At 34.8% G+C, this 26,497-nt stretch overlaps 1 protein-coding gene and 6 non-coding genes across 47 annotated transcripts in view; 6 read left to right on the top strand and 1 right to left on the bottom strand.

Annotated features, from left to right (window-relative positions):
• LOC141395239 (CUGBP Elav-like family member 1-B) overlaps positions 1–26,497 on the bottom strand; it is a 569,810-nt gene that overhangs the window by 20,329 nt on the left and 522,984 nt on the right. For 36 of the 41 annotated variants that reach the window (XM_073970819.1, XM_073970825.1, XM_073970826.1 and 33 more), the window contains one exon: positions 80–655. The exons of the other annotated variants lie outside the window; for them this stretch is intronic. In XM_073970819.1, the coding sequence (XP_073826920.1) occupies positions 80–655 (576 nt within the window). The remainder of the gene's footprint in view (positions 1–79; positions 656–26,497) is intronic. 41 annotated transcript variants of the gene reach the window in all.
• On the top strand, positions 19,573–19,646 carry TRNAN-GUU (transfer RNA asparagine (anticodon GUU)). The gene has a single exon. It is a non-coding gene; the product is annotated as a tRNA-Asn (tRNA).
• TRNAN-GUU (transfer RNA asparagine (anticodon GUU)) lies at positions 20,441–20,514 on the top strand. Its single transcript has one exon. It is a non-coding gene; the product is annotated as a tRNA-Asn (tRNA).
• Positions 25,148–25,221, top strand: TRNAN-GUU (transfer RNA asparagine (anticodon GUU)). Its single transcript has one exon. It is a non-coding gene; the product is annotated as a tRNA-Asn (tRNA).
• Positions 25,721–25,794, top strand: TRNAN-GUU (transfer RNA asparagine (anticodon GUU)). The gene has a single exon. It is a non-coding gene; the product is annotated as a tRNA-Asn (tRNA).
• Positions 25,986–26,059, top strand: TRNAN-GUU (transfer RNA asparagine (anticodon GUU)). The gene has a single exon. It is a non-coding gene; the product is annotated as a tRNA-Asn (tRNA).
• Positions 26,287–26,360, top strand: TRNAN-GUU (transfer RNA asparagine (anticodon GUU)). Its single transcript has one exon. It is a non-coding gene; the product is annotated as a tRNA-Asn (tRNA).

Raw genomic sequence — 26,497 nt, 5'->3', positions numbered from 1 at the left:
TACAGTTTTGCAATAAATTACATGAAAGGTGAATAGAGGATATCAAAAATAGAAAGAAACAAATCAATGCAATACTTACACAATGCTGTTCCTGCAGTATTACCAGCAAAATGAGCAGCGTATGCAGCAGCTGGTGTTGCACCAGTGGCCATTGCAGCCATTGTTGCGTGTGGATGATGATGGGCGGCGGCGGCATGCAATGAAGCAAAATGATGTTGTTGTTGCAACTGTTGCTGCTGTTGTTGTTGTTGCTGTTGCGTTGTTGTTTGATGTGCCAAATGGTGTTGACCTGTGTTTGCGTAAGACGATGCCATATGAATGCCCGCAGCACCACCACTATGGGGATGTGTAACTGACGCTGTAAGCGCCTTGCTTGTTGGCACACTGACATAGTGTCCACCCTGCTGTGACGTGGCATAGGCCGCCGCATTGTGTTGACCCATGGAACCATGATTCATAGAGGCTAAGGCAACCAAATTTTGCATGGATAGGGAAGAGGCCAGTAATCCATTGCTAGAACCAGTGTTGTTGGCGGCGTTGGCTGTGGCTGAGCCTGTTGCTGCTGCTGCAGCGGCGGCGGCTGCGGCAGCATTATTGGCCGATATTGTGGCGGCGGCAGCAGCTGTGGTACTATGATCCGGTGGGAAATTTAGTCCTGATTTGTTATCCAGTTTTTTTATAGAGTTTGTTTTTATGGGTTTTTAAGGATTTGGTTTTTGTGTTTTGATGGTATTTTAAGGTAATTTGTAATTGTTTTTGTACACATGACCACACAATCAAGTCAATCATAGACATACCAAAAAATGTATTTGAACGAATATAAAAAACATAGAAGAAAACACACACCCAATTGGATTATTTACATTTACGAAAAAACAAATTAAATAAATTAAATTTCAAAAATAAGAAAGAAAAAACAACAATAAGGTAATCTAGTTTTTTGTTTTGCATAAATGTTGTTTCTGAAAGCCAAATGGTAAAAGAGCTTAGTTTTGCTTAGTTGGTATTGATAACGAAATTAATTCTCTTACAAACTCAAACTAATGCTACATAGGAAATTTATGAATAATTTTCTCAATAATTTTAATCGAAATTTTCGTAAACAACTTATTGAAATAAATTTCTACAACAAAATTGTCGAAATTAATATTAAAGAATTAGTCGAATTTTATAGAGATAAATATATAAATATCGAAATTTCGATAAATTAATAATTTCAGATCATTAAGCTTAACTCTAAACGAGAAAATTAATGAAATTCGACAAAATTGGAATTTTTTCAAATGAAATTCGGTTGGAATTTTCTATAGAAAATTTTTTCAAAAAAATATTCATTGGAATTTTCTATAGAATTTTTTTCGAAAAAAATACGATGGAATTTTCTATAGAAAAATTTTCGAATGAAATTCGCTGGGAATTTTCTATAGAAAATGTTTTCGAATGAAATTCGCTGGAAATTTACTTTAGAAAATTTTTCGAATGAAATTCGCTCGGAATTTTCTATAGAAAATTTTTTCGAATGAAATTCGCTCGGAATTTTCTATAGAAAATTTTTTCGAATGAAATTCGCTGGAAATTTTCTTTAGAAAATTTTTCGAATGAAATTCGCGGGGAATTTTCTATAGAAAATTTTTCGAATGAAATTCGCGGGGAATTTTCTATAGAAAATTTTTTCGAATGAAATTGTCTGGGACTTTTCTATAGAAAATTTTTTCGAATGAAATTGTCTGGGACTTTTCTATAGAAAATTTTTCGAATGAAATTCTATGTGAATTTTCTATAGAAAATTTTTCGAATAAAATTCGCTAAGAATTTTCTATAGAAAATTTTTCAAATAGAATTCGCTAAGAATTTTCTATAGAAAATGTTTCCAATGAAATTCGCTGGGAATTTTCTATAGAAAATTTTTCGAATGAAATTCGCTGGGAATTTTCTATAGAAAATTTTTCGAATGAAATTCGCTGGGAATTTTCTATAGAAAATTTTTCGAATGAAATTCGCTGGGAATTTTCTATAGAAAATTTTTCGAATGAAATTCGCTGGGAATTTTCTATAGAAAATTTTTCGCATGAAATTCGCTGGGAATTTTCTATAGAAAATTTTTCGAATAGAATTCGCTGGGAATTTTCTATAGAAAATTTTTCGAATGAAATTCGCTAAGAATTTTCTATAGAAACTTTTTCGAATGAAATTCGCCAGGAATTTTCTATAGAAACTTTTTCGCATGAAATTCGCTGGGAATTTTTTCGAATGAATTCTCTATAGAAAATTTTTCGAACGAAATTCTTTGGGAATTCTCTAAGAAAATTTTTCGAATGAAATTCTCTGGAAATTTTCTATAGAAAACTTTTCGAATGAAATTCTCTGGGAATTTTCTATAGAAAATTTTTCGAATGAAATTCGCTGGGAATTTTCTATAGAAAATTTTTCGAATGAAATTCGCTGGGAATTTTCTATAGAAAATTTTTCGAATGAAATTCGCTGGGAATTTTCTATAGAAAATTTGTTGAATGCAATTCGCTGGGAATTTTCTATAGAACATTTTTCGAATGAAATTCGCTGGGAATTTTCTATAGAAAATTTGTTGAATGCAATTCGCTGGGAATTTTCTATAGAACATTTTTCGAATGAAATTCGCTAAGAATTTTCTATAGAACATTTTTCGAATGAAATTCGCTAAGAATTTGAAATGAGATTCTTTGGAAATTTCTATAGAAAATTTTTCGAATGAAATTCGCCAGGAATTTTCTATAGAAAATTTTTCGAATGAAATTCGCCAGGAATGTTCTATAGAAAATTTTTCGAATGAAATTTGTTAGAATTTTTTTAGAAATTTTTTAAATGAAACTCTACACAAATTTTAACCAAAAATATTTCAAATGAAATTCGATGGACATTTTTGAAGAAACTTTTTTGAATGATTTATTGAATGAGATTAAATTATTTTTACCACTGAGCTCTTTTACCTTTTTAGCAAATACATATACATTCATATAAGTGGCATTGCAATAATCTATACATACACTGAAATAAATACGAATAAAAAAGAACAACAAATACATACAAGAAAAAAAAAATAAACTAAAAAATTAAAACTTATAAAAGCATACTCTTTGTTTTTAATTGAAAAATAAAAACATTATCAACACAAATGTAATCAACAAAATTAATTTTTTTTTATTCAAAGATACAAATTAATATTTTAAATGCAAAATGCTGTTAGACAATTTAGAAAAAAAGTAAAGGGTTTGTTTTTAATAATTGCTGCATTTTAGATGATCAATTAGTCCAAATATAGTTAATTTATTTAAATAACTTTTTTTCAGTGGTGATTTAAGCCGAGCATTAAAAAGAGTAAGAAGAGTAGGAAAAAATAGGCACTCCGAACAAATGTATGCAATTTGGAAACTGAGTAAAAGGGTTAGAAAAAATATGCATGATTCCAAATCGTTGCTTGCTTGCAATTTTAGTTTTATAGTTTGGTGAGCTAACAATTTCTTTGTTTTATATTTTGAAATTTTTATGCAATTTTGCTTTTCAAAAACATACACAAAAATATAATAGAATGGGAAATACGACTGTATACGTGTAAATAAATACATATGTAACTTTCTGTAACACTCAATCACACATTCACATTGACATTGCTACATATTTTATTGGCATTGTGGTTTTGTTGTATTATTATTCTTTCACTTAATTTACTTGGACATATCATGCTAACATTTATATCTTAAAAAATAAAACTATCCACAAAAAAATTCTAGGCAGCAGACTTTCATTTTTTTTGTGTTTCACTTCAATCCCCAAATGACAATGACTCTTACAATAGATATTGTTTTGGTTTTGGTAAATAATGTAATTAATTAATGTTTTTTATTTAGTTGTTTATTTTTATTTATATATTGTTTTTATTTATTTTTTTTTAAATGTTTGGTATTGTAACAATTTTTATTTTTTTTTATTAAAAATTTGTCGATCCATAAAATCAGTATAATATTGATAATCCTTCTCGAAATTTGAAAAATGCCTTAATTTATAACAAACAGTTGGTATTAGTAAAAATGCCCGGTCCCCTTCCCTTTCCGAATTATCGTCATTCCCTCGTGTATAAAATCTCTCCACAACAAAATAGTCCTCTATCCATCATATAAGCGCATTCATTGTAAAGACAAATTCCTTGTAAAATATCTCAGCATTTACCCACATAAAATACAAACAGCAAATAATTCCTTTGAATTTCATTCTTTGTGCTAAATAGTGAAGTCCACATAAGTTCTTTTTCACTAAAGCACACGTATGTATGTATATGTACACATGTATTATGTGTACTTTTATGTTTACCATTGTGAAGTCCTTTTATTCCTTTTCAAATGCTAAAGTAGGTGCACTTGTTGTTCTTAACTTTTCGTCAGGAACAAAATCGCCTTAAACAGGGTTTGTAATTTCTTTATATTAAGTTAACGTTAAAGAAAAACAAGAAAAAAACGAATAACAAACATACTTCCACTATACTTTGTTTTGGCAGAAAGTGGTCTTGTTAAGCGGGTACTTGATGTGTTGTTCTTGAGACACTGAGAGAAATGGTGCAATGTCATATTCTCTGGCACATGCTTTATCGTCATACTTCGTTAGGTCTTTTTAATATGTCAATATCTTGGGAACTCCCTTCTTATTACTATCGGTAAAATACAAAACTGGTTCAGTGTAATATAAAGTATCCCATTCAAATTCCTATAGTACAGTGTGCCGAGGAACAGCACCATAAAAATTTTGTGTATACTAAACTCTGTCAATCGCTTAGCAAATTGGGGACGGAAGACCCTTTGAGGACTTCTATGGACTGAAGACTTAATTAAAACCTCTGTGCACCTCTTCAGATGTACACAGAAAAAAATAATTACTGCATTTCTGGAATACTGTTCATAAAGTCTTGCCAAGGTTCAAATTTCTGCATTTCATGAACGCATTTCATAAAGCAAAAAAAATACTGTTTTTTTCTGAGATATTGAATCAAAAAACAATTTTGGCGGAGTTGTTGTGTTTTTGTTACTATTGACTAACAACCACCACCAACCAAACCAGAGACAAATTTTGCTGCTTTTTATTAATTAATGCGCTTTTATTTTTGTATTATTGTTATATACCGTTTCTTCTAATGTATTGTCACTGTAGTTGTTGTCGTCTTGTGAACATAGCAGAACAATACGAACCATATGTACATATTGAGTCTATCAGCACTAAGCTGACATATAGATGTTGCCTTTATATTAAAGAAATTAAAAATTTGTAGTTGCGAACTATACTACCAAACATTTTGTTTATTCGACAACAAACGCACTGTAGTTGTTTAGTTTGTCTGTTAACTAACAACAAAACTGGTGCGACATACAGTGGTAGTTTAGGTATGTTCCCAGCAAACCAAATGTCTGATGTCCGACACTTCTGAACAATTTCGGAAGCAAAGTCGTTCAGATTTCGTTCCGATTTCTAAACGATTTTTCGGAGAGGAAATAGTTAAGATTTCGTACCGATTTCGTTCCGATTTCGGAATGAATGTCGGAAAGAAATATCCTTTCCGAATTTCCCAAGGATTTTCTTCAGATTTCGTTACGAAATCGGACCGAAATCGATCCGATGTCGCTCCGACATTTCGTTCCGAAATTATGTCAACCACTTCATACAACTTTCGTTAAGATATCGTTACGATTTCGGATCAGATATCAGACGTATCGTTCCGATTTCGTTACGATGTCGGTACGATTGGTTTGCTGGGTTGTTGTGGTGTGGTTTGTTGATATAGTCTCAATGTGATGGTGAGACGATGGTGGGGGTTGTGTTGTCCCAGCAAACCAAATGTCGGATGTCCGACACGTCTGAACAATTTCGGAAGCAACGTCGTTCAGATTTCGTTCCGATTTCTAAACGATTTTTCGGAGCGGAAATAGTTCAGATATTGTACCGATTTCGGAACTAATGTCGGAAAGAAATTTCCTTTCCGAATTTCCCAATGATTTTCTTCAGATTTCGTTAAGAAATCGGATCGAAATCGATACAACATTTCGTTCCGAAATTATGTCAACCACTTCATACAACTTTCGTTAAGATATCGTTACGATTTCGGATCAGACATCGGACGTATCGTCCGAATTTTGTTCCGATTTCGTTAAGATGTCGGTACGATTGGTTTGCTGGTGTGGTTCGTTTATACCAGCGTCAGGCGAGAGAGCGCCCATGTGCGCTCATTTAACGTTGCCCTCCACCCATTGAAAAAGCATGCACTCACACAATGACACCCCGTAAAGTATGCAATAGAAAAGTATGGTGCCTGACGCTGGTTTATACCAGTGTTCACCAACAACTACAAATGCGACCGCTCCGTTTGTGTTGGGCACACATACGATATTATCTATCCCTCTCTAGATCAGTGTTCACCAACAACTACAAATGCAACCGCTCCGTTTGTGTTGGGCACACACACGAGATTATCTATCCCTCTCTAGATAAACATCGTGTGCGTTAATTCATTGCTGAAACAAAGAAGATGATCGGTGGTGAGAGTATCGTTGAAACTCACCACAATTTAGATTGTGTGTGTTCACACAGACAAGGCTCGCGAGCCCACTGGTGATTAACACTGGTTTATTAATTTTCAATACGATAGTGCGACGACGAGACCACTCAAAAGAAAACGAGACCTAAGTTGAGAGTATTTACCAAACAAGAGAGGAACTATGAGAGCAAATAGTGGAATATAGGGAAAAATAGAAAAGTGATTTTGCATCTCATGAAAATCGTACATATTTTTGGAAAAATTGTGGCTTTCGGATGGAAATAAGAAACTGCACATGTATCTTATGTGAGGTACCTGTACAGATGAAAAAACTACATCACGAAGGAAAATATCTAAATATTCTTGAAATATTTTTTCTGTGTAATATAGACAGAAAACATATTGGGGTCCTAGGTACGCATTCAAGAGTTCTTCTGTCTATGACAGACACCAGAAGGTCTAATTTGGAAGACCTCAGGATATTTTCCATAGACGGAATAAGCCCCTTTTAATGTATTTTACAGGAAAAGAAGACATATTGTGGGTCTTCTATAAGCAGAAGAAGACCTCTTCAGGTTTTCTATAGACAGAAGACCACTTAACAGTGTTCTATATAATAAAAGACCATTTGGTCTTTATAAGATGGAAGTCGTCTCATCGGTTTTCGAAAGAAAAACTTCTTAAGGACCGAAGAAGACCTAAGAATGTGTTCTATAGAAAGAAGAATATCTCTCAAGGATTTCTATAGGCAGATGCAGACCGTTTGAGGTATTCTGTAGGCAGAGGACCGAAGAAGGTCTCTTGAAATTTGTTATAAACAGAAGAATATCTCATGAAATCTAGATAATATAGAAGAAAGAAGACTTATTGAGGTCTTCTCTCGACCAGGTCTTCCTGAGGTATTCCATAGACAGAAGAAATTCTTCTTAAGGTTTTCTATATACAGAAAAATACCGCTTTTGGTATGAAACCCTCATGAATCTTCTTTTGAGAAAAGAAGAACATATTTTAAGGTTTCCGATAGACAGCTGACTACCTCTTGAGAATTAGATAGAAGGGGGTATATTCTATGGACAAAAGTACACATTGTGACGTTTTCTTTATGCAGAAGAAGAACTCTTGAAGTCTTCTGAAGTCAGAAGAAGTCATTTTAAGGTCTTATATTGGCTTATGAAGACATTCTGAGGTTTCCTTGAGGCAGCAGAAGAGTTCCTGGGGTCTTCAATAGACAGAAAAAGGCCTTTTGCGATTCTCGAAGGCAGCAGAAGACCTGTTTGCGATCCTATATAGGCAGAAATACTATTCTAGAGACATAAGACCTACTGAGATAATCTATGGACAGAAGACAGAGAAAAACTAAGTCTGCTGTAGACAGACCAAGATCTCTTAAGATCTTCAATAGACAGAATACAATTTATTAAGATCTTGAATAGACTGAGGAATACCTCTTAATGTGTTCTATAGACAGAAGGAGATCTATTGAAGCCTCCTATAGATGAAAGAAGTCGTGTTGAACTCTTCTGTAGACGGAAGAAGATCCCTTCAAATCTTTTATATACCGAAGAAGACCTCTTGGGGTTTTCAAGCTCTTCTATAGACAGAAGCTGACCGTTTGAGGAATTCTTGAGATCACAGAAAACCTTCTTAGGTCTTCCATAGGCCGAAGAAGACCTTCTGATTTCTTTTATAAACCGCAGAGGACCTTCTGAGATCGTCTATAACCTAATAAGACCATTTGAGGTCTTCTATAGAACAAAGAAAATCTGTTGAAACCTTTTATAGAAAAATGAAGACTTCTTGAGGTTTTCCATAAAACAAGAAGACCTAATAAAATCTTCCATAGACCGAAGAAACCCTTTGTGGTCTATCATAGATAGAAGAAGACCTCCTATGGTCTTCCATAGAACTTTTGAGTTCTTCTATAGGCACAGGAAGACTTCTTAAGCTCTTCTATAGACAGAAGAAGACCTCGTGAGACCTTCTCTAGATAGAAGAAGACCTCTTGAGCCCTCTTGAAGATTTCTTGATATCTTCTATAGACCAAAGAAAACCTCCCGAAATCTTCTTTAGAAAGAAGAAGACCCCTTGAAATCTTCCATCAGCAGAAAAAGACCTATTGGGGTCTGCCATAAACAGAAGAAGATCTATTGAGGTTTTTTATCGACCGAAAAGTATCTCTTGAAATCTCTTTAGGTCTTCTATAGACCGAAAAAGATCTTTTGAAATCTTCTATAGCCAGAAGAAGTCCTCTTGATGTCATCCATAGACAGAAGAAGACCTCCGAAGGTCATCTTTAAACAGATGTAGACTTCATAAAGTCGTCTACAGAAAGAAGAAGACCTCTTGAGGTCTTTTATAGACCGAAAAAGATCTCTTGAAGTCTTTTATAGACCGAAGAAGACCTCTTGATGTCTTTTCTATACCGAAGAGGACCTCTTGAGGTTTTCTCTGGACCGAAGAAGTCCTCTTAAAGTCTTCTATAGACCGAAAAAATCTCTTGAAATCTTCTATAGTCAGAAGAAGTATTCTTGAGTTCTCCTATAGAGAGAAAAATACCTCCTAAGGTCATCATTAGACAGATGTAGACTTCATAAAGTCTTCTAAAGAAAGAACAAGATCTCAAGAGGTCCTCGATAGATTAAAGAACACCTCTTGAGGTCTTTTATAGACCGAAGAAGATCTTTTGAGGTCCTCTGTACACTGAAAAAGACCTCTTGATGTCTTTTCTAGACCGGAGAAGACCTCTTGAAGTCTTCTGTAGACCGAAGAAGACCTGTTGAGGTCGTCTCTAGACCGAAGAATCCATCTTGAAATCTACTATAGGAAGGTCTTCTATAGACAGCAGAAGACTTCTTAAGGTCTTCTATAGACCGAAAAGGACCTCTTTAGGTCTTCTCTATACCGGAGAATACCTCTTAAGGTCTTCTCTAGATCGAAGAAGACCTCATGAAATCTTCTATAGAAAGGTATTCTATAGACAGCAGAAGAACACTGAAGGTCTTCTAAAGATAGAAGAAGACCACTTGTAGGTCTTCTCTAGACCGAAGAAGGCCTCTTCACGTCTTCTCCAGACCTAAGAAGACCTGTTGTGGTCCTCTCTAGACCGAAGAAGACCTCTTAAGGTCTTCTTTAGACCGAAGAAATCTCCTCTAGACCGAAGAAGACCCCTTGAGGTCTTCTATAGACCGAAGAACAGCTCATGAAATCTACTATAGAAAGGTCTTCTAAAGGCAGCAGAAAACCACTAAAGGTCTTCTACAGATAGAAGAAGACTTCTTAAGGTCTTCTATATACACAAAAAAACTCTTGAGGTTTTCTATAGTTAAAAGAAGTAATTTTAAGGTCTTCTTAGGTCCTTAAGAAGAACTGCTTTGAGGTTTTCTAGAAACAGCAGAAAACTTTTGAGGTCTTTTATACAGAAGAAGGCCTGCTGAGGTGTTCTTAATACAAAAGAAAAACTCGTGAGAACTTTTGTGTAAGAAGAAGTCATGTTAAGGTCTTCTATAGGCTTAAGAAGACCTTTTGACGTTTTTCGGAGGCAGCAGAGAGTTCTTGAGGTCTTCCATAGACAGAATAAGACCACTTGAGGTTCTCTGAAGGCGACAGAAGACCTCTTGACCTTTTGAGGTTCTCTAGAGGCAGCAGAAGACCTTTTGAGGTCTTCCATAGACAAAAGTAGACCGTTTGAAGTTCCCAGTAGGCGACAGAAAACCTCTTGACATCTTCTACAGCCAGAAGAAGACCATTTGAAGTTCTCAGTAAGCAGCAAAAGACATCTTAAGGTCTTGAGGTAGTCTTAAACCGCATAGAACTGGTTTAAGGCCTGCTCTGAGATATTTTTACAACAGGTTGTTTTTGAGGTCGTTATTACAACTGTATACTTTTTCTTTAGGGTAGTTTATTCTTCCCAAGGCAAAGGCCCAAAAATCCCTAAAACCCATTCGTCCACCAACAAAATCGTGTTCTTGGTATCTTAGTCGGTGACTCTAACATTAAAATCTGCGATATACCCTATGCGTATACAGTTCATACCGTTCGCCTATGTCTTAGAATTTCATTAATAAGGAAAGCATTTAAAAATGGAAGTACACGCTAAAAACTCACAATGCAACTACAATGAATTGTTGTTTTTCCCATTTATCCTTTATGCAAGTTATTCGTAAAGTTAGGCTGTTTTCAGCTTTTCTTTTTTAACGAAGAAGATTTTTGACGTGAGTTAAAAGGTTCATGAAAAAAAACTAAAGGTAAGTAAACTCTTTAGTTTATTTATTGACAAAGTTTTCGGCAAATGAGTTGAAGAATTAATTTTAAAATGTACAGACAAGATAAGCAATAAAACTGCATAGAATTTTGTACTACCTAACAAAGGCGTGGTATATCGATGATACTTGGGGGAATTGGTATTCAAGAAAAATTATATATTTTGTAAATAATTTTTTAAACTTTAAGGAGTAATAAGCGTCCATTTACCGCTCAGAAAAAGCTTAATGTTGGCAGGATCTATTAAAGTTTTTTTCCCACCAATGCCATACTGATTTCCACTACAAAGGATTTTAATTTTCCTTGATCATTTTTTTGTTTTGTATTTCACTTTCAATCAATCCACATAGGTATGTTCAATGTACATACATGCATACGTAGTATTTGAAATGTCACATTTGGAAAATTGCTATTCGCTGAAGAGCAACACTTTAAGGTTATTCTGTTGATCTTCCCCCTTCAACTAAATGGCATACTTTTTTATGAAGTGAAAGTGAAATGAAGAGCAATGTTCACATTCTTAAATGTCCTTTGAAACACATACGCACATGTGCCTATGTGTTTATGTGTTTATCTTGCTTTGTGTGTTTGTTTGCATTTATTTGACGATATTGTTTTCCCTCGTCCTTTTTTAGATAGCCACGTGTAGCAACTTACAGCTGACAACAACAAAAGTGGTTTCTCATCTTACCAAAGACATCAAAGCGAAAATAAAAAACATTAAAGATATCAAAACAAATCAACAAAGACCAACCAACCAACCACATGACAAGTGATTATTTTCTTCTTCTGCTTGTGTCTGACTTTTTCAAGTGTGTTTGAATTACAGATTTTGAAAGAGAAATAAATGTACATTAAACTGAAATGAAATGAGGTTTTAAATTATCAAAGGATGTGATGTGGTAGTAAAAGCCACTATTATGTCTTTGAGGTCTAAAATACATTGCAAATAAATAACCACTTTAAGAGTTATTATTAAACCAAGCATAAATGGACGATAAAAGATATCAAGAAGTTTCGGTTCTTTATGTCCCCTAAATGTAGGTGTAGGCTGTCTATTTGCTATGTACCCTAACAACGGATGGTATTTTGCCTTATATCTGCAGTGGAATTCTGTAACACATACGAAATATTGAGACCAACTTTTCCAGAAATACCGTGTAAAACTGAAAAGTTGCAAACTGATTTTTTTGCAAATATTTAGTTGGCAGTCATAGACGTAGACGTAAAATTAGCTGAAGACTACTTGTTTAGGATTTTGGGGGTGAACTACAATGGAGAGATTCGTTCCGAAAAATGGCTGGCACGTTCGGATTTAGCCCACACTGACCACTTCCATTGGATGGAAAGAGATTTGGCTCAAAAAATTAAGTTATTGGTCAAAAATTCTTATTTCATGGACCTCGAAAATCGTATGTTATGGGAAGAAAGTTATCGGGAATTTAACGGAACTCTCTCAAAATTTGACTCTGGGATACATTTAGATGGTACTAAATGGAATCGATGTTGTATTTCGTATAACTATTGATCCACCTTCGTATATTCATAAGTATAAATAAACTTCAATAGTATTTAAAGTTGAAGCAATCAGCATATTAATAATTACAGTTTCAACGACATCTACATTTCAATATTAACACTTTAAAGCTTTTGTACATTTGTCATTGTGATTTTAAAACTTTCATATTTCCTATTGTAATTGATTTTTAAATTTAAAGCTAAAAATACACCTCTGTAAAATATATTTAATACTACTAATATATGCAACTATGTACTACTAAATTTTATCACCCATTACTGGACGACTTGTCGCTTCTCAAAAGTAGAAGCTAAGGAGAATAAAATTCAGTAAATTCGTTCATTCCTCATGTACATCTGTACATCAACCTCAGTGCTTCCTTTAGTAGTTGAAACTGATAGCAGAGCATCAGCCGCAATACAGAGGGTGAATCAAAAATACAATCTCCGTCAACGTCCTGTTTTATTGGCGGCGCAACGTAGGCCATATACGAGGACCAGGGATGCCAACTGTTGCGATGTAAAAATCGCTACAGCCACATACGCACCATAGGCCTGTAGCGATTTTTACCTTAAAACAGTTGACATTCCTGCTCAAACAGTGGTTTTTGTACGTCAAAAATCACCACAAGTAGCGGGAAAACCACCAACTTGGCACCCCTGACGAGGACAGTTCATTCCTCTTGAGCAAGTTGAACTCTGTACATCAACCTCGGTGCTTCCTTAAATAGTTGAAACTGATAGCAGAGCATCCTCCGCAATACATTGAGTGAATCAAAGAAAACAATCCACAAAAATCATGTTATTATATTGGCGCCCAACTCAGTGGACATGTAACACGACCACTTTTTACCATCAGCAGCCGAGGACGACAACAACATAATCAAAAGACAACTCTTAATTCTTGGAAGCACACTACCTTCATAGAGGACCTATACAGATGGTCATATAAGACGACGGTTGATTCTTGTTGAACAATTTGAACACTATATATCAACTTCAATGCTTCCCGAAGTACATGAAACCGACAGTGGGGTATCTTGACGCAATTTGAACACTATACATCAACCTCAATGCTTCCTTAAGTACATGAAACCGATAGCACTTCATCATCACGCAAATTGAAAACTACATATCAACTTGAATGCTTCTGAAGTACGTGAAACCGATAATAGTGCATCATCAGTACCTACAGCGTGTGAATAAACATAATTTCTGGATCCACTAAATCATGCCGGTCGCTTCAACTTACTCTAGGGGAACGTTTCGAAGAAAGTTTACAAAATGGCTTAAGGATCCAACAAAACTTCTTCAACGCCATCTTCACACCATCAATAAAGTTTTAGCAGATTCAACAACCTGATACCTTAACAGATCCAACAACTCAATACCCAGATGCAACTTACCCTAGTAAATTCAACAATCCATTATTCCTGATACAATTAGCCGTGGCAGTTTCCACAACATTTTATCGCTGATGCTTTATCGGCACGCTTTCAGCATCAGAGGGAGAGAATGAAGCAGTCAACATTTTAATAATTACAGTTTCAACGCCATCTATATTTCAATGGTAACCCTTTTAAGCTTTTGTACATTTGCCATTGTGATTTTATAACTTTTCATATTTCCTATTGTGATTGATTTTTAAATTTAAAGTTAACTGCTAAAAATGCACCTCTGTAAAATATATTTAATACTACTAATATAATCAACTATGTACTACTAAATTTATCAAGCAATACTAGATGGCAATATCGCTTCTCAAAATTAGAAGCTAAACAGAACGTAATTCAATAAATTCGTTCATTCCTCTTGAGCAATTTGAACTCTGTACAAATTAAAAATATGGATTTGGATTAAAGGTCAAAGGGGGAGCTGCCTAAAGGAATGACCGACATAGTACATTTTGGAAGTGGGTCTTACTGTGGGATTAGATTGATTTCGCGCCCACCAGTCATTTCAGTTGGTCACCTTTAGACCATTTAGACCTTTGGACCATTATATCAGGAAACATGGACTTGCCCACGAAAAACATATTATCGCTATTAACAGGGATACTAGGAGTGCCTTCGGTAAAAATTTCCAAAGGATTCTCGAACAGACCCTTAACCGCACCTTAACAAAAATGTTGAACATTTGTGTGGGTGGTACCCTAAGGAGTGACCAATTTGGACCATATCGCTCGCTCCGTTTATGAGATATCGCGCGTACCATTTTAGCGAATACTTTCGAACTTTTGTGGGGGAGTTACCGGAAGAAGTGGACCTGTAAGCACCACCTTCGAATTTTATCTAATATTCGAAGAAATATTGCGACATACAAAGTGTGGACCAATGCAGTATTCGGTTCGAGAGTTGTCGTGCGCACCTGCCACTACACTTGCCGGCCGCAGAGATTTACTGCTTCCGAGTCATTTTCTCAAGAAGTATAGACTTGCCACTCAAAATACTTTTACCATTGTAATAGGGGCCTAGAGTGCAACCTGTTGCAAGAACAATCAAAACGATTCGAGAGGAGGTCCTAAACTGCACTTTTTCGAAATTTTGTGTGGGAGGTACACGAAGGAGTTGACATACATATATAGTTCATATTATATCCTGATCTTGGTCTCTTAAAAATATCACGATGTGCCTTTGCACAAATCGAACCAATCGGTTACTGCTTTCGAGAGTTATCGTGCGCACCATTTTAGGGAAAAGTTTTGAACTGCTGTGGGGGAGGTACCCAAAGGAGCGGACCGATATGGCCCATCTTAGAACATGATTGTGTTTTGCCAAATCGGTTACTGCCTTCGAGAGTTATCGTGCGCACCATTTTAGGGAAAAGTTTTGAACTGTTGTGGGGGAGGTACCCAAAGGAGCGGACCGATATGGCCCATCTTAGATCATGATTTATGTTTGCGCAAAATATTAAGACTGCCAAATTTTGGATCGAATTGGATTATCCGTTGGAGAGTTATCGTGCACTGCAACCACTACGCATGGTACCTGGTTTTTACAGCTTTCCAGGCATTTTCTCAAGTCCATACTTGCCCCTGAAAAAACTTGTACCGTCGTAATGGGGGCAGCGAATACAAGATGTTACAACTAAAATCAAAACGATTCGAGAGGTGGTCTTAAACTGCACTTTTCAGAAATTTTGTGTGGGAGGCACCAGAAGGATTGGACCTACATATATAGTCCATATTCGAACTTGATATGTGTCTGGGAGAAATATTACGATGTGCAAAGTATGGACCAAATTAGTTAGTCCTTTCCAGAGTTATCGTGTATATAATTTTTGCGAAAAAAAGGAAATTTTGTGGGGGATGTACCCGGTCGAATGGACCCATATGGTCCATCATCGAACTTAAACTATGTTTGCACAAAATGCTACGACAGCCAAATTATGGACCAAATCGGTTAATCCGTTCGAGAGTTATCGTGCGCTCCAGCCAGCCTGACAGACGGACGTACATTACTAAATCAACTCCAAATTGTCTGAAACGGATTTCGTCTAAACATGTTTAGGATCTAAAACCATTATTTCCACGAGGCACATCTTGTCCGTATGAAAGTGTATTTATGCTGAGGGTACAACAATTGGATTTTAAAATAAATAAAAATAGGTAAAAAAAACTTTTTAAGTTAAACGGTTTTATGTTAAACATACATTGCAATGTTTAAGATAAATGTAATAAAAACCAAAAAATAATAAAATAGATACAGTCGTGGGAATTATAAACATATGCACAGACTAGACTAAAATAAAACCGTGGGGCACGTCAATTGTCTACAATCGTTGATTAAAATATTTGTTTTGTAATGTTACACTATAATTAGGCAGTTGTTCAACCGACAACGATGGACGTGTAATAAGTAGGGCTAGAATGTGCCCCACGGTTTTATTTTATTTTAGTCTAGCCTATGCATATGTTTATAATTCCCACGACTGTATCTATTTTATTATTTTTTGGTTTTTAGTACATTTATCTTAAACATTGCAATGTATGTTTAACATAAAACCGTTTAACTTAAAAAGTTTTTACCTATTTTTATTTTCTAGTTTTTATTTCGCATTCTGTTTAATTCATTTAGTGCTTCATTATTGCAAGGTTTCTTGCCCGTTAGTTTATTGCAGTCCCACTCCTCCATACGTAGTCCCTGCAAAGATCTTACTCTACTAAGAGCCACGTAGGCTTGACCTTCTTCAAACAGTTTCGCACCTAAGTATACGACTGCGTTATCCACAGTGCTGCCCTGCATTTTATGTATTGTAGAATCCCATGATAGTATAAAAGGCAACACACATCTGTGTGTATCGCTCCCGTTGTTTTGTTAACCTGGCTTCATATTCGTCAGGTGTTTCTGACGCTATCATCTGTGTGTATCGCTAACGACGTATCATTTTTAGCCACCCTAACGCCACACAGTCCTCAACACGATAAGAAATCTTGACTTGGGTGGTGGATTCAGGCTGGATTAATCAGATACTTAATTACAGATTCAATTTCTAAATTTAAATCTTAATTATACGCCATTTAGTGGCTGCGCCCATCTTAAATATTGAGGTTGTATAGTGCACTGTATTCTTCTTGTCAAGCCCTTTTATTTGATACCCATATTGGTGGGATTGATAAAAAATTGTTATCAGCCATTTGGTAGCGGCGGCCATCTTAGATTTCAATTTTGCATAGTATGTTGTATTCTATTTGTTGAGACCTTTCATTTGATATCCATATTGATGGGATTGATAAAACCTACGTTATCCGCCATTTTGTAGCGGCCGCCATCTTGGATTTCAATTTTTTATAGTATATTGTATTCTGCTTGTTGAGCCCTTTCATTTGATACCCATATTGATGGGATTGATAAAACCTACGTTATCCGCCATTTTGTAGCGGCGGCCATCTTGAATTTATAATGATAATGAATAAACATAATTGTATTGTCACCAAAATCCAAAGTGTATACAAAATTTCAGATTAATCGGTTGACTGGAAGAGGGTCAAATTTAAATTACTAAATTTGACCCAAGAATAAATAATAAAACAAACGGGGTGAGCTAAATAAAACCATTTAAAAATATTCTTTCTCACTTATGTATATGAATGAAGCAGGAGAAAAATGCGTCGTTATAGTCCAAGTTTTTGTTGCGGCTCTTATGCGTCACACGCGTTCCCCGAAAAAAAACTTACCGTAGCGGGATTTCCCTACCCAAATCCCTACTTGTATAGACTCTATACTATAGAGTAATCTTCATTGATAACAAATAACAAGCGTAATGACAAAATTAATATACTCCAACTTATGATGGTTGGTGGGTAGGTATTATTATTAAAATTTGTTATGTGGGTTACGAACTGGTACCCTGCCAACATTTTTAAAATTTTTGGAAGATTGTTCGCTTAGATTAATCTTCTGTGATTCCCCACGGCGATCATTGGGTGATTGTTTACATTTTTTTCTTACATTTTTCAAATGATCGCCGTTGGGAATCGCAGAAGACTCTTCTGGAAGAGCAACAGATGATCGTTACTAAAATTTTTGATTTTGTTGAATATAATTCTCATATACACTTTCTACAGAACTTTGATATAAATGGCACGTATAATATTATGAGTATTGAAAAACCACACATGTCCAGATTTTGCCAAGTTTAACCAAAAGACAACATAGTGACTGAGGAAATAGTCAGTACTGTGCCTATAACAAAAAACCACAACATAAAGAATAATTAAAAACCATAACAAAGCAGAAAAGAAAAGAAAAGCAGAAAACTAAACAACAAATAAAAGAAACAAAAAACAATTGTTCTATTCTTTTTTTTTAATTTTTCTTTACATGTTGATCTTCAGAAGATCTTCCAGATGATTAATCTGCGATTCTTCCTCGCGATTCGCTTCCCGGACACAGTTACTTTATGTCGGCGATTCGCAGGTTACCATTAGGCGCGCTCTTCCGCGATTGAATTGATCTTCCCCGCGAATCGCAGATTATCTTTAAGCGATTAAAAGTTTGAAAAAATGTTTGCAGGGTAGTTTCTTATTAATAATTTACAACAACTTCCAAGCATAACATTTGTTAAAGTGTGTTCACGCTAAGTTGTTATCTCAATAAAAAAACTACTAATAAATTTCAATTTAAATCAAAGTTGTTTTGGTGCTAAAAAATAGATTTTTTATTTGTGATTATAATTTTGCAAATTTCCCTAATACGTTCGAGAAGAAATATCAACGACACGATAGTGTGACTTGTTTTAACCCTCCGTTGGACAACTGAGTCTAGCCAGACCGTTTTCATTTTATTTTGCATTTTAAACTGAGTTAGGATAAACCTATAGACCTGATATTCCAGGTAGCTTCATGCAATTTTCTTACCTTTCCAATGAAAGAACATGAATTCAAAAGGATCAACAGAAAAGGAGCTACAAGAATTTTTTGACATACATATCACATTCGTAACACATGAGTCTGACCAGACCCCACCCATACTTTTATTATTATTATTAATTTTCGGGAAGTTTACTAAAACTAGATTTTTTCCTACATTATTTGACAAAACCTATCGCGATTCAAGTTGACATTTTTAAGGGTTTTTTAGGTTTTCATGATTTTGCTTGGAACCCGCAAGTCGTATCGAAATGGAACTAAAGAACATGTTGTAGCTAAGAAAATTCTCTACAAGATTGACTCTTGTGATATGTCTTTTTATCGTTATTGAGATATAGAAGTTCAAATTAGGACAATTATACATTCATTTTTATAACCGACTTCAAAAGGTACATACAATATTTCAATATTCTTTCTATAACATCATGTCAATATTTGGAAAATTATCTTTCAGATAAATTCCATTTCATGCTGTTCTCTTCGTTAGAAACTATGAAATCTCTTTTTATTACCAGCACTCTTGTTCTTTATACCAGAGATGATGAAATATTTCTCGAACTAATATAGGTAAGCGAACATTCTCGTTCTTAAACCACGACAAATGAAAATAACGATAGAATACGGGTATTTGTTTATACTGTTTCGTATTTTTGTGAGCACCGATGATGTATACGCACTCATCCATTGTTTCATTGTTGTTCTTATTGTTCGTGTATTCTCTTTGATGTATAAATAGCCCAAATCATTCCAACAAACCGACCAAGCATATCGAGAACAAAGCATTTTGTGCATTTTGTTTGAGGTTCTATGTGTACGATGGTTGTTTGTGTGCTCAAGTGTATGTGTGTAGTTAGTCACACACGAACCATATGCCTCCGTGGCGCAATTGGCTAGCGCGTTCGGCTGTTAACCGAAAGGTTGGTGGTTCGAGCCCACCCGGGGGCGCAAGACTTTTTTATTTACTTTAATTTTTATTTAATTTATTTTATTATCTATATATATAAAAATGGTGTAAAAAATGTATAGTAATTCATAAAATGAGAACGGCTAGGCCGATTTCTGTAAAATTTTTTGTCAGTTATTCGTATTTTCGAGGAGAAGGTCTTTACGGAAGAAAATTTTGGAAAATCTCTCTGGAAAAGTCGGAAAATTGGAAAAATCGAAAATTGAGTTTTTGTATGAAATTTTATTCCTTAATAGCGAGACGAAGTTCGCCGGGTCCGCTAGTTTGTAATAAAAATTAATAATAACAAAATAAAAATCTCATCAAACCAATATTTACAATAATAGGAGAAAATCCAAATATAAATTCTTTAAACCTAAAAGTTATTAAAAGAAAAATTGGCAATAAATGGTTTCCTAATCAATGTTGGTTTTACCAGATGTTACTACGAAAAGTACTGAATTCTGTATGCGAAAAGGACTAAAGGATACTACATTTGATACAATTTATTAGATAGGATGTGCCAAAAGTGCTAAACTACTATATTCTGAGCCTACTTTCTGTGAGTGATTATGTTAATATAATTTAAATAAATAAAACTACTATATTCTGAGCCTTCTTTCTGTGAGTGATTATGTTAATATAATTTATAATTTAAATAAAACCAGTTTTAAGTTATTTTATTACTTGTGCGAATGTGGGTATCATTCATGCAGAATGTATGGAAGAACATTTATAGAACGTTGGTGGTTGTTGCCAACAATCTGTGTCGTATTAACGGCACAGTGGACACATTGCCTCCGTGGCGCAATTGGCTAGCGCGTTCGGCTGTTAACCGAAAGGTTGGTGGTTCGAGCCCACCCGGGGGCGATTCGATTTTTTTTGTAAGATAAAATTCGTTATTTTAATTTTTTATAGGGTAAAATTTGTTACTTTATGAGGTGGAAATGGAAATCTATTAACAATGCTAAAGAAAAATTTTGTGAAACAGAGAAAAAATATTTTTCGATTTTGTTGAAACAACAATATCTATTTTTGTTCCAATAATTTATTTGTTTTGTTCAAGCATTGTAATTGCAAATCCTAAAATACCATCATTTGTTCTAAACCAAGCATGGTCACATTTGGCACGGCGGTGCCGATGATTTTCGGCAATTTACACGCACACGACCCGAATGCACAGAAAGAGCGTACAAAAGAGAACAAATGGTTTGATTTGTTATTGTTTTATAGCTTGCGTGAATACAAACTTACTAACACACTGTTATAAGTTGCCAATATTTTGAATAAGTTCACATTTTCTCCGTTCTCTTTTTGGTCATGCCTGTTCTAAACATAAAACGAACTTTCGAAATTCCGCAATAATCTAGAATTGCAAATCCAAAAATACCATCATTTGTTCTAAACATAAAACGAACTTTCGAAATTCCGCAATAATCTAGAATTTTTACAAAAACTATTGTCAGCCCAGAAAACCTGTTACTGAAATTTTTCATTTGATTGTATATAATTCTCATATACACTTTTCACATAACTTTGCTATAAATGAAGATGACAAACATGGGACATGGCCAAGTTCAACTAAACCAGCATTCGGCACACAACAACAACAATTTCAGCAAACACACTGCATGCATGGTTTTTCAATTAGTGAGTGGAGAGAGAAACTCTCTTTGCTTGCTCGCGTGTAAAGAGGTGCCGAATTCTGAACTTAAACCCAGCGAACCGATCGTACCGCCATTGTAACGAAATTGATACGAAAATTCGCTACATCCGATGTCGGGTCCGAAATTGTAACGATATCCTAACGAAAGTTGTATGAAGTGGTTGACATAGTTTCGGAACGAAATGTCGGAACGAAATCGGATCGATTTCGGTTCGATTTTGGAACGAAATCGGAAGAAAATCATTGGGAAATTCGGAAGGGAAATTTTTTTCTTCCGAATCTTTGTACAGATTTCTGAACGGTTTCGGAAATAATGTCGTATATGAATATCGAACAAAAAAATTTTCTCTGACGCATTTTTTACTGACCAATTACTCTTATTTTATTTTTCTATTGGCAAATTGTAATTTAAAACGTTTCTAATGATTTTCACTCTTGTTATTTATAGTTTTGTAGTTATAGGAGAACAATGTAAACTTTAGCTCTGTTCCAGAACTAAAAAGTTTTTACAATTTTTACCAGTTTTACACATTTTGCGTTACCGTACACAAAATTTATATGAAAATCGTTTACGACTTTTACCACTTTATAAAGTACGTGAACAGGCTATTTGTGTATGAATATGTTGAGTCTATCAGCACTAGCGTACTTTATTATATATCACATTAATGTTTTAAATAAATACACAAAGTGACAAAATACCGGCAGTGACTATGGTGGTTGTTGTGCGAAGGGAAATTATCTTCCGACATACCTTCCGAATTCGGAACCAAATCTGAACGAATGGACTTACGAAAAATCGTATAGAAATCGGCACGAAATCTGAACGATTTTCCTTCCGAAATTGTCATACGACATTTGGTTTGCGGTTATATACTCAAAAAACTTCATTTCGCTCATTTTATTCGTTCATCTGTTTTGTTTTCTTTTCTGCTTTGTTATGATATTTAATTATCCATTTATATTATGTTGCGGTGGGGTTGTTTACTGTACTGTTTCTTCATTCACATCAAAACTTCAACATGTGTTGTTTTTGTCAATACTCTTAATATTATATCAACGTGGTGTAGAAATTGTATATGAGAATTATATATATACAGCATTTAATCACCTATTAATATGATCAGAAGATACATCAATTTTTTAGGATAGATTTTAGTTTAGGATGTGTATATTATTCGTATTTGATGCCTTCGACTTTATTTTGAATATTTGTTTTGTATTCTTTTTGACATATGGCTTAGAAATTTACTATAATTTTTCAAAGTATTTTAATACCACAGGTTTTTTGAAGAAAATTCCAAAGTTGCTCTTTATTGTTGATTAATTGTATATCAATGCGCTGTTGTAAAGTTTTTTATTGAATTCAAGTCCGGTTACTGCCTAGGCGAATCAAGCAACTTGGTTCAATTGCTCTGGAACCAATCCTTGATATATGGGGATGCGTGTTTTGGACCGTTTGAACAATGTGTCGTCCAATAAGATTTTGTATTTGGAATGTGTCCCTGCGTCTGTGATGTGATTTAGAATTTTAGAAAATCTTCTTCAGGATTTTTTTCTACTACCAAAGAAACCAAAATACAAGTTTACAGACAAGTAAATATATAAAAATAGTAAAATCAGAATGTACCTTTATATGGACGCTACTCCGAAATACGGACCTTCATTCAACATTTTCTGCGAAAAGGTGTACCGCATCCTGAGGAAACGAAGATGCCAAATTTGAGCCCAATCAATTGGTAAATAGGACCAGTACCTATCTATAACAGAACGTTGAACTATATTGATGATTTTTTTGCATAGATTGTTTATATTAACTCATAGCTACAAATATCAAAATTTGGCCAAATTAGTTGGAAAATATCGGTAAAACGTAAAAAACACAGGAAATTGGGGTATGTCCTTACATGGCGGCTATACCCATTATTTTGTACCAATGACTCTTTATAAAAGCTGCTCTAAACAAAGTTTGGCCTGAGAACCCAAAACCCTTTTGGGGTTTTGATCTACCAACCGAATACTATCACACCCACTTGGAATTTCCTACACCCCAGAACATGACCCGAAAATTTTTGCATAGTGCTATCTGCAGGAATGTGTTATAACACCAAAGAAAATAAATTTGAAAGTCTAGGGGCAAACTTCTGGGCGAAAATTGTATACCCCAAACCAAGACTAAAATCTTTGAAATGGCAAATATGCAATACCAATCATCCTAGGAGTTTTAAGAAGTTCTGTACCAAATTATTAACCTGCCCCTATCTTAAATATTGCGAGATGTATCTTGATTTTTACAGACACACGGGCTGACGGACACCGTGTTATAGACTTGGAATTTTAGGTTGATTAGAGGGTTAAGAGGGTTGGTAGAGGGTTAAATACATATCGCTAATTTACTCAAGGAGTGGCATTACACAAAAAATGCGTTTTCTGAGTTAGAAATTTCTATTTTTTCTACGACTTCTACTTTATCTTATGTCAAATATTCATACTGATATCTCTAAAACTCGACGAGTTACAGCTCACTTACTACGAGTTTCGCACAATTCAACACAAAAGTTTTTTGAGTTTATGAAGCACAAAACACTTCAAATAGTGCTTGATCTTGCACAGAAATTTAGCACTGATATCTGGCTAGCTCTTTGCAAAATATGACCCTAGTAGTTATTTTAGTTTTAGTGTAAAAAGATAATTGGAGAAGACAAATTTTAATAGCCAACTTAAAAAGTGTTTTTCTCGAAACTGTATTTTTTGAAATGTGTCACTCTTTGAGTAAATGAGCGATATGTTCTTGTGGTATGTGGCTAAGTAGGATTTTTAAGAGTTTTCGGTCTTCTTACACGGGGAAGTATGAACTCGTTGTATTCCGAACAACAAGGGCTAAAAAAATCAAAACAATGCTTCAAAACAGTCGATAAACTGCATTTAAGCGAAATTTGTGGGTGAGATACCTGTAGGCCTATTCTGTAACTTTTTAACAACTTTACTCATTACTATAGAACATAGCCGACCAAGAAGAGCGAGCGCTTAAATTGTTTATGTGTGGGTAAAATTACACTGACAGAACAGAACAGGGTGATGATTTTCATATTGAGTATGAAATGAAAAACACAGGAAAAAAGTTGTCACGGCGTGTTAGCGTTCAGAGCCAAACATAGTGGTGGGTGTGTGGGTTCGAATCGTCGGCTTTCCTTTTTCATTTGCATTATAGATCATAAAAAAGCTCGATTAATAAATTAAAAAAAAAAAAAAAATAATACTAAAAATGATCTTCGCCTAAAAAGGCAGTGAATCACAGTCAAAAGTATCCACTTCAGTTTTTTATTGGTGCATTGCAGTCGAGGCATTCTGCTTCATTAAAAATATTAATACAAAACAAAAAATCATTTTCAAATTCTTCCCTCCACATATTTGCTGTACAACTGCAAAATCTTTTCAGTGTACCCAAAAAAAAAAAACAAATAAAGCGGCATCAACCTGCTTGCATGACATTCAGTACAAGACTGAAGTAAAAAAAATAAAACATTTGCTCTCTTACTTTGCGTTCGGGTCGCGTGTGTGTGATTTGCCGAAAAACTTCGTAACCATATCAATACCAACGAACGGGTTTGCTATAGAAGTAGCTGACCTGTATGGTCCATCTACGTACTTTGGAAGAAATATGAGCATGTACAAAGTTTGGCTAATCCGTTCAAGAGTTATCGTGCAAAATAGCCAGTCAAACGGACTGAAATTCTCTAAATTTCTGAAATGAATTTAATCTTAAAGTATAAAACTGGCCACAAATGTTAATGTTGATGATGTTCCCACAAATTGCTATTGCACAGTGGTCATCGTGCCTCCGTGGCGCAATTGGCTAGCGCGTTCGGCTGTTAACCGAAAGGTTGGTGGTTCGAGCCCACCCGGGGGCGACTACTTTTTAAAGATGATTAGCTTAAGTAGACATCGGATTTTACATATGTTTCGTTTCAAAAATACAAGTAGGAAAATTCTGGTATTAGTTGATGATTTTAAAAACTTTTTTTTTTTGTCATATTTGTAAATAATATAATAACATAATTAAAAATGCCGCAAAATATATTAAAAATCTTGTTAGTCTGGCTTAATTCCGTCTTTAATTAGTTTTTAGTATGCTTATAAAATACTAATGCTTGATTGAAGACAGTAACTAAATATTTATGAATGTGAACACGAAAAATGGCAACTTCACCCAAGTCGTTCATTTCATAAGCATAATACTATTTATTACATGATGTCAAATAAATTACATACGTATGTATCTCGCTATGTTAGCATAATTTTATTGTAATTTGATACGTTAAAGTAAATTTGCAAAATGTTTGCAAATGTCCAAACGAATATCATGAGAGCCATTTGTTGAAGTAGCAATTTTTTCACAAACGTGGGCATGCCTCCGTGGCGCAATTGGCTAGCGCGTTCGGCTGTTAACCGAAAGGTTGGTGGTTCGAGCCCACCCGGGGGCGGTTTATTTTTATAACGTTATTTTTAGAAATGGTATAAATAAATTTTCGTCCTGTTCATAATTGAGATGTTTGTCCTTCAGATTGTTTAAAGAAAACAAAAGTAAATAGTATAGAATTATTTAATTTAATTTTTTATTTGTTTTAGTTAAATATTATTTAAATTGAGTATTGGATGCACAGTGGTTACAACTGCCTCCGTGGCGCAATTGGCTAGCGCGTTCGGCTGTTAACCGAAAGGTTGGTGGTTCGAGCCCACCCGGGGGCGATAAATTTTTTAACTAATTCAAAATTTTAGCCCAAAACTGTTATTCAAAAAGTTTGAAAAGGAGAAAAACATCTTTAAACTTTAAATGTCTCTTTCGGGGAGTGTGATGTCTTAGGTCCAATTATTACCCACAACTGTTTGGAGCCGTTCAGCATTTTTGTCCTTATTATACATACGAATACGAAGGTATATTGAAATTCACTTCTACATGCACAGTGGACACAATGGCCTCCGTGGCGCAATTGGCTAGCGCGTTCGGCTGTTAACCGAAAGGTTGGTGGTTCGAGCCCACCCGGGGGCGATCAAATTTTTGACTAATTCAACAAGTTAGCTTTCCTTCAAGAAGTTTGAGCTTTGTTTGAAAAGGGGAAAACTTATAGCGGCATCTGCTTCTTCATACTCTCCTCCCAGAGACGACGATTTTGTAGGTAAGCCATT

This window comes from Musca autumnalis, unplaced genomic scaffold, assembly GCF_047663935.1.
Source record: "Musca autumnalis isolate F117 unplaced genomic scaffold, ASM4766393v1 scaffold_2, whole genome shotgun sequence".
Lineage (NCBI taxonomy): Eukaryota > Metazoa > Arthropoda > Insecta > Diptera > Muscidae > Musca > Musca autumnalis.
The sequence above is the reverse complement of the archived record's forward strand: the minus strand, read 5'-3'. Positions and strand labels throughout refer to the sequence as shown.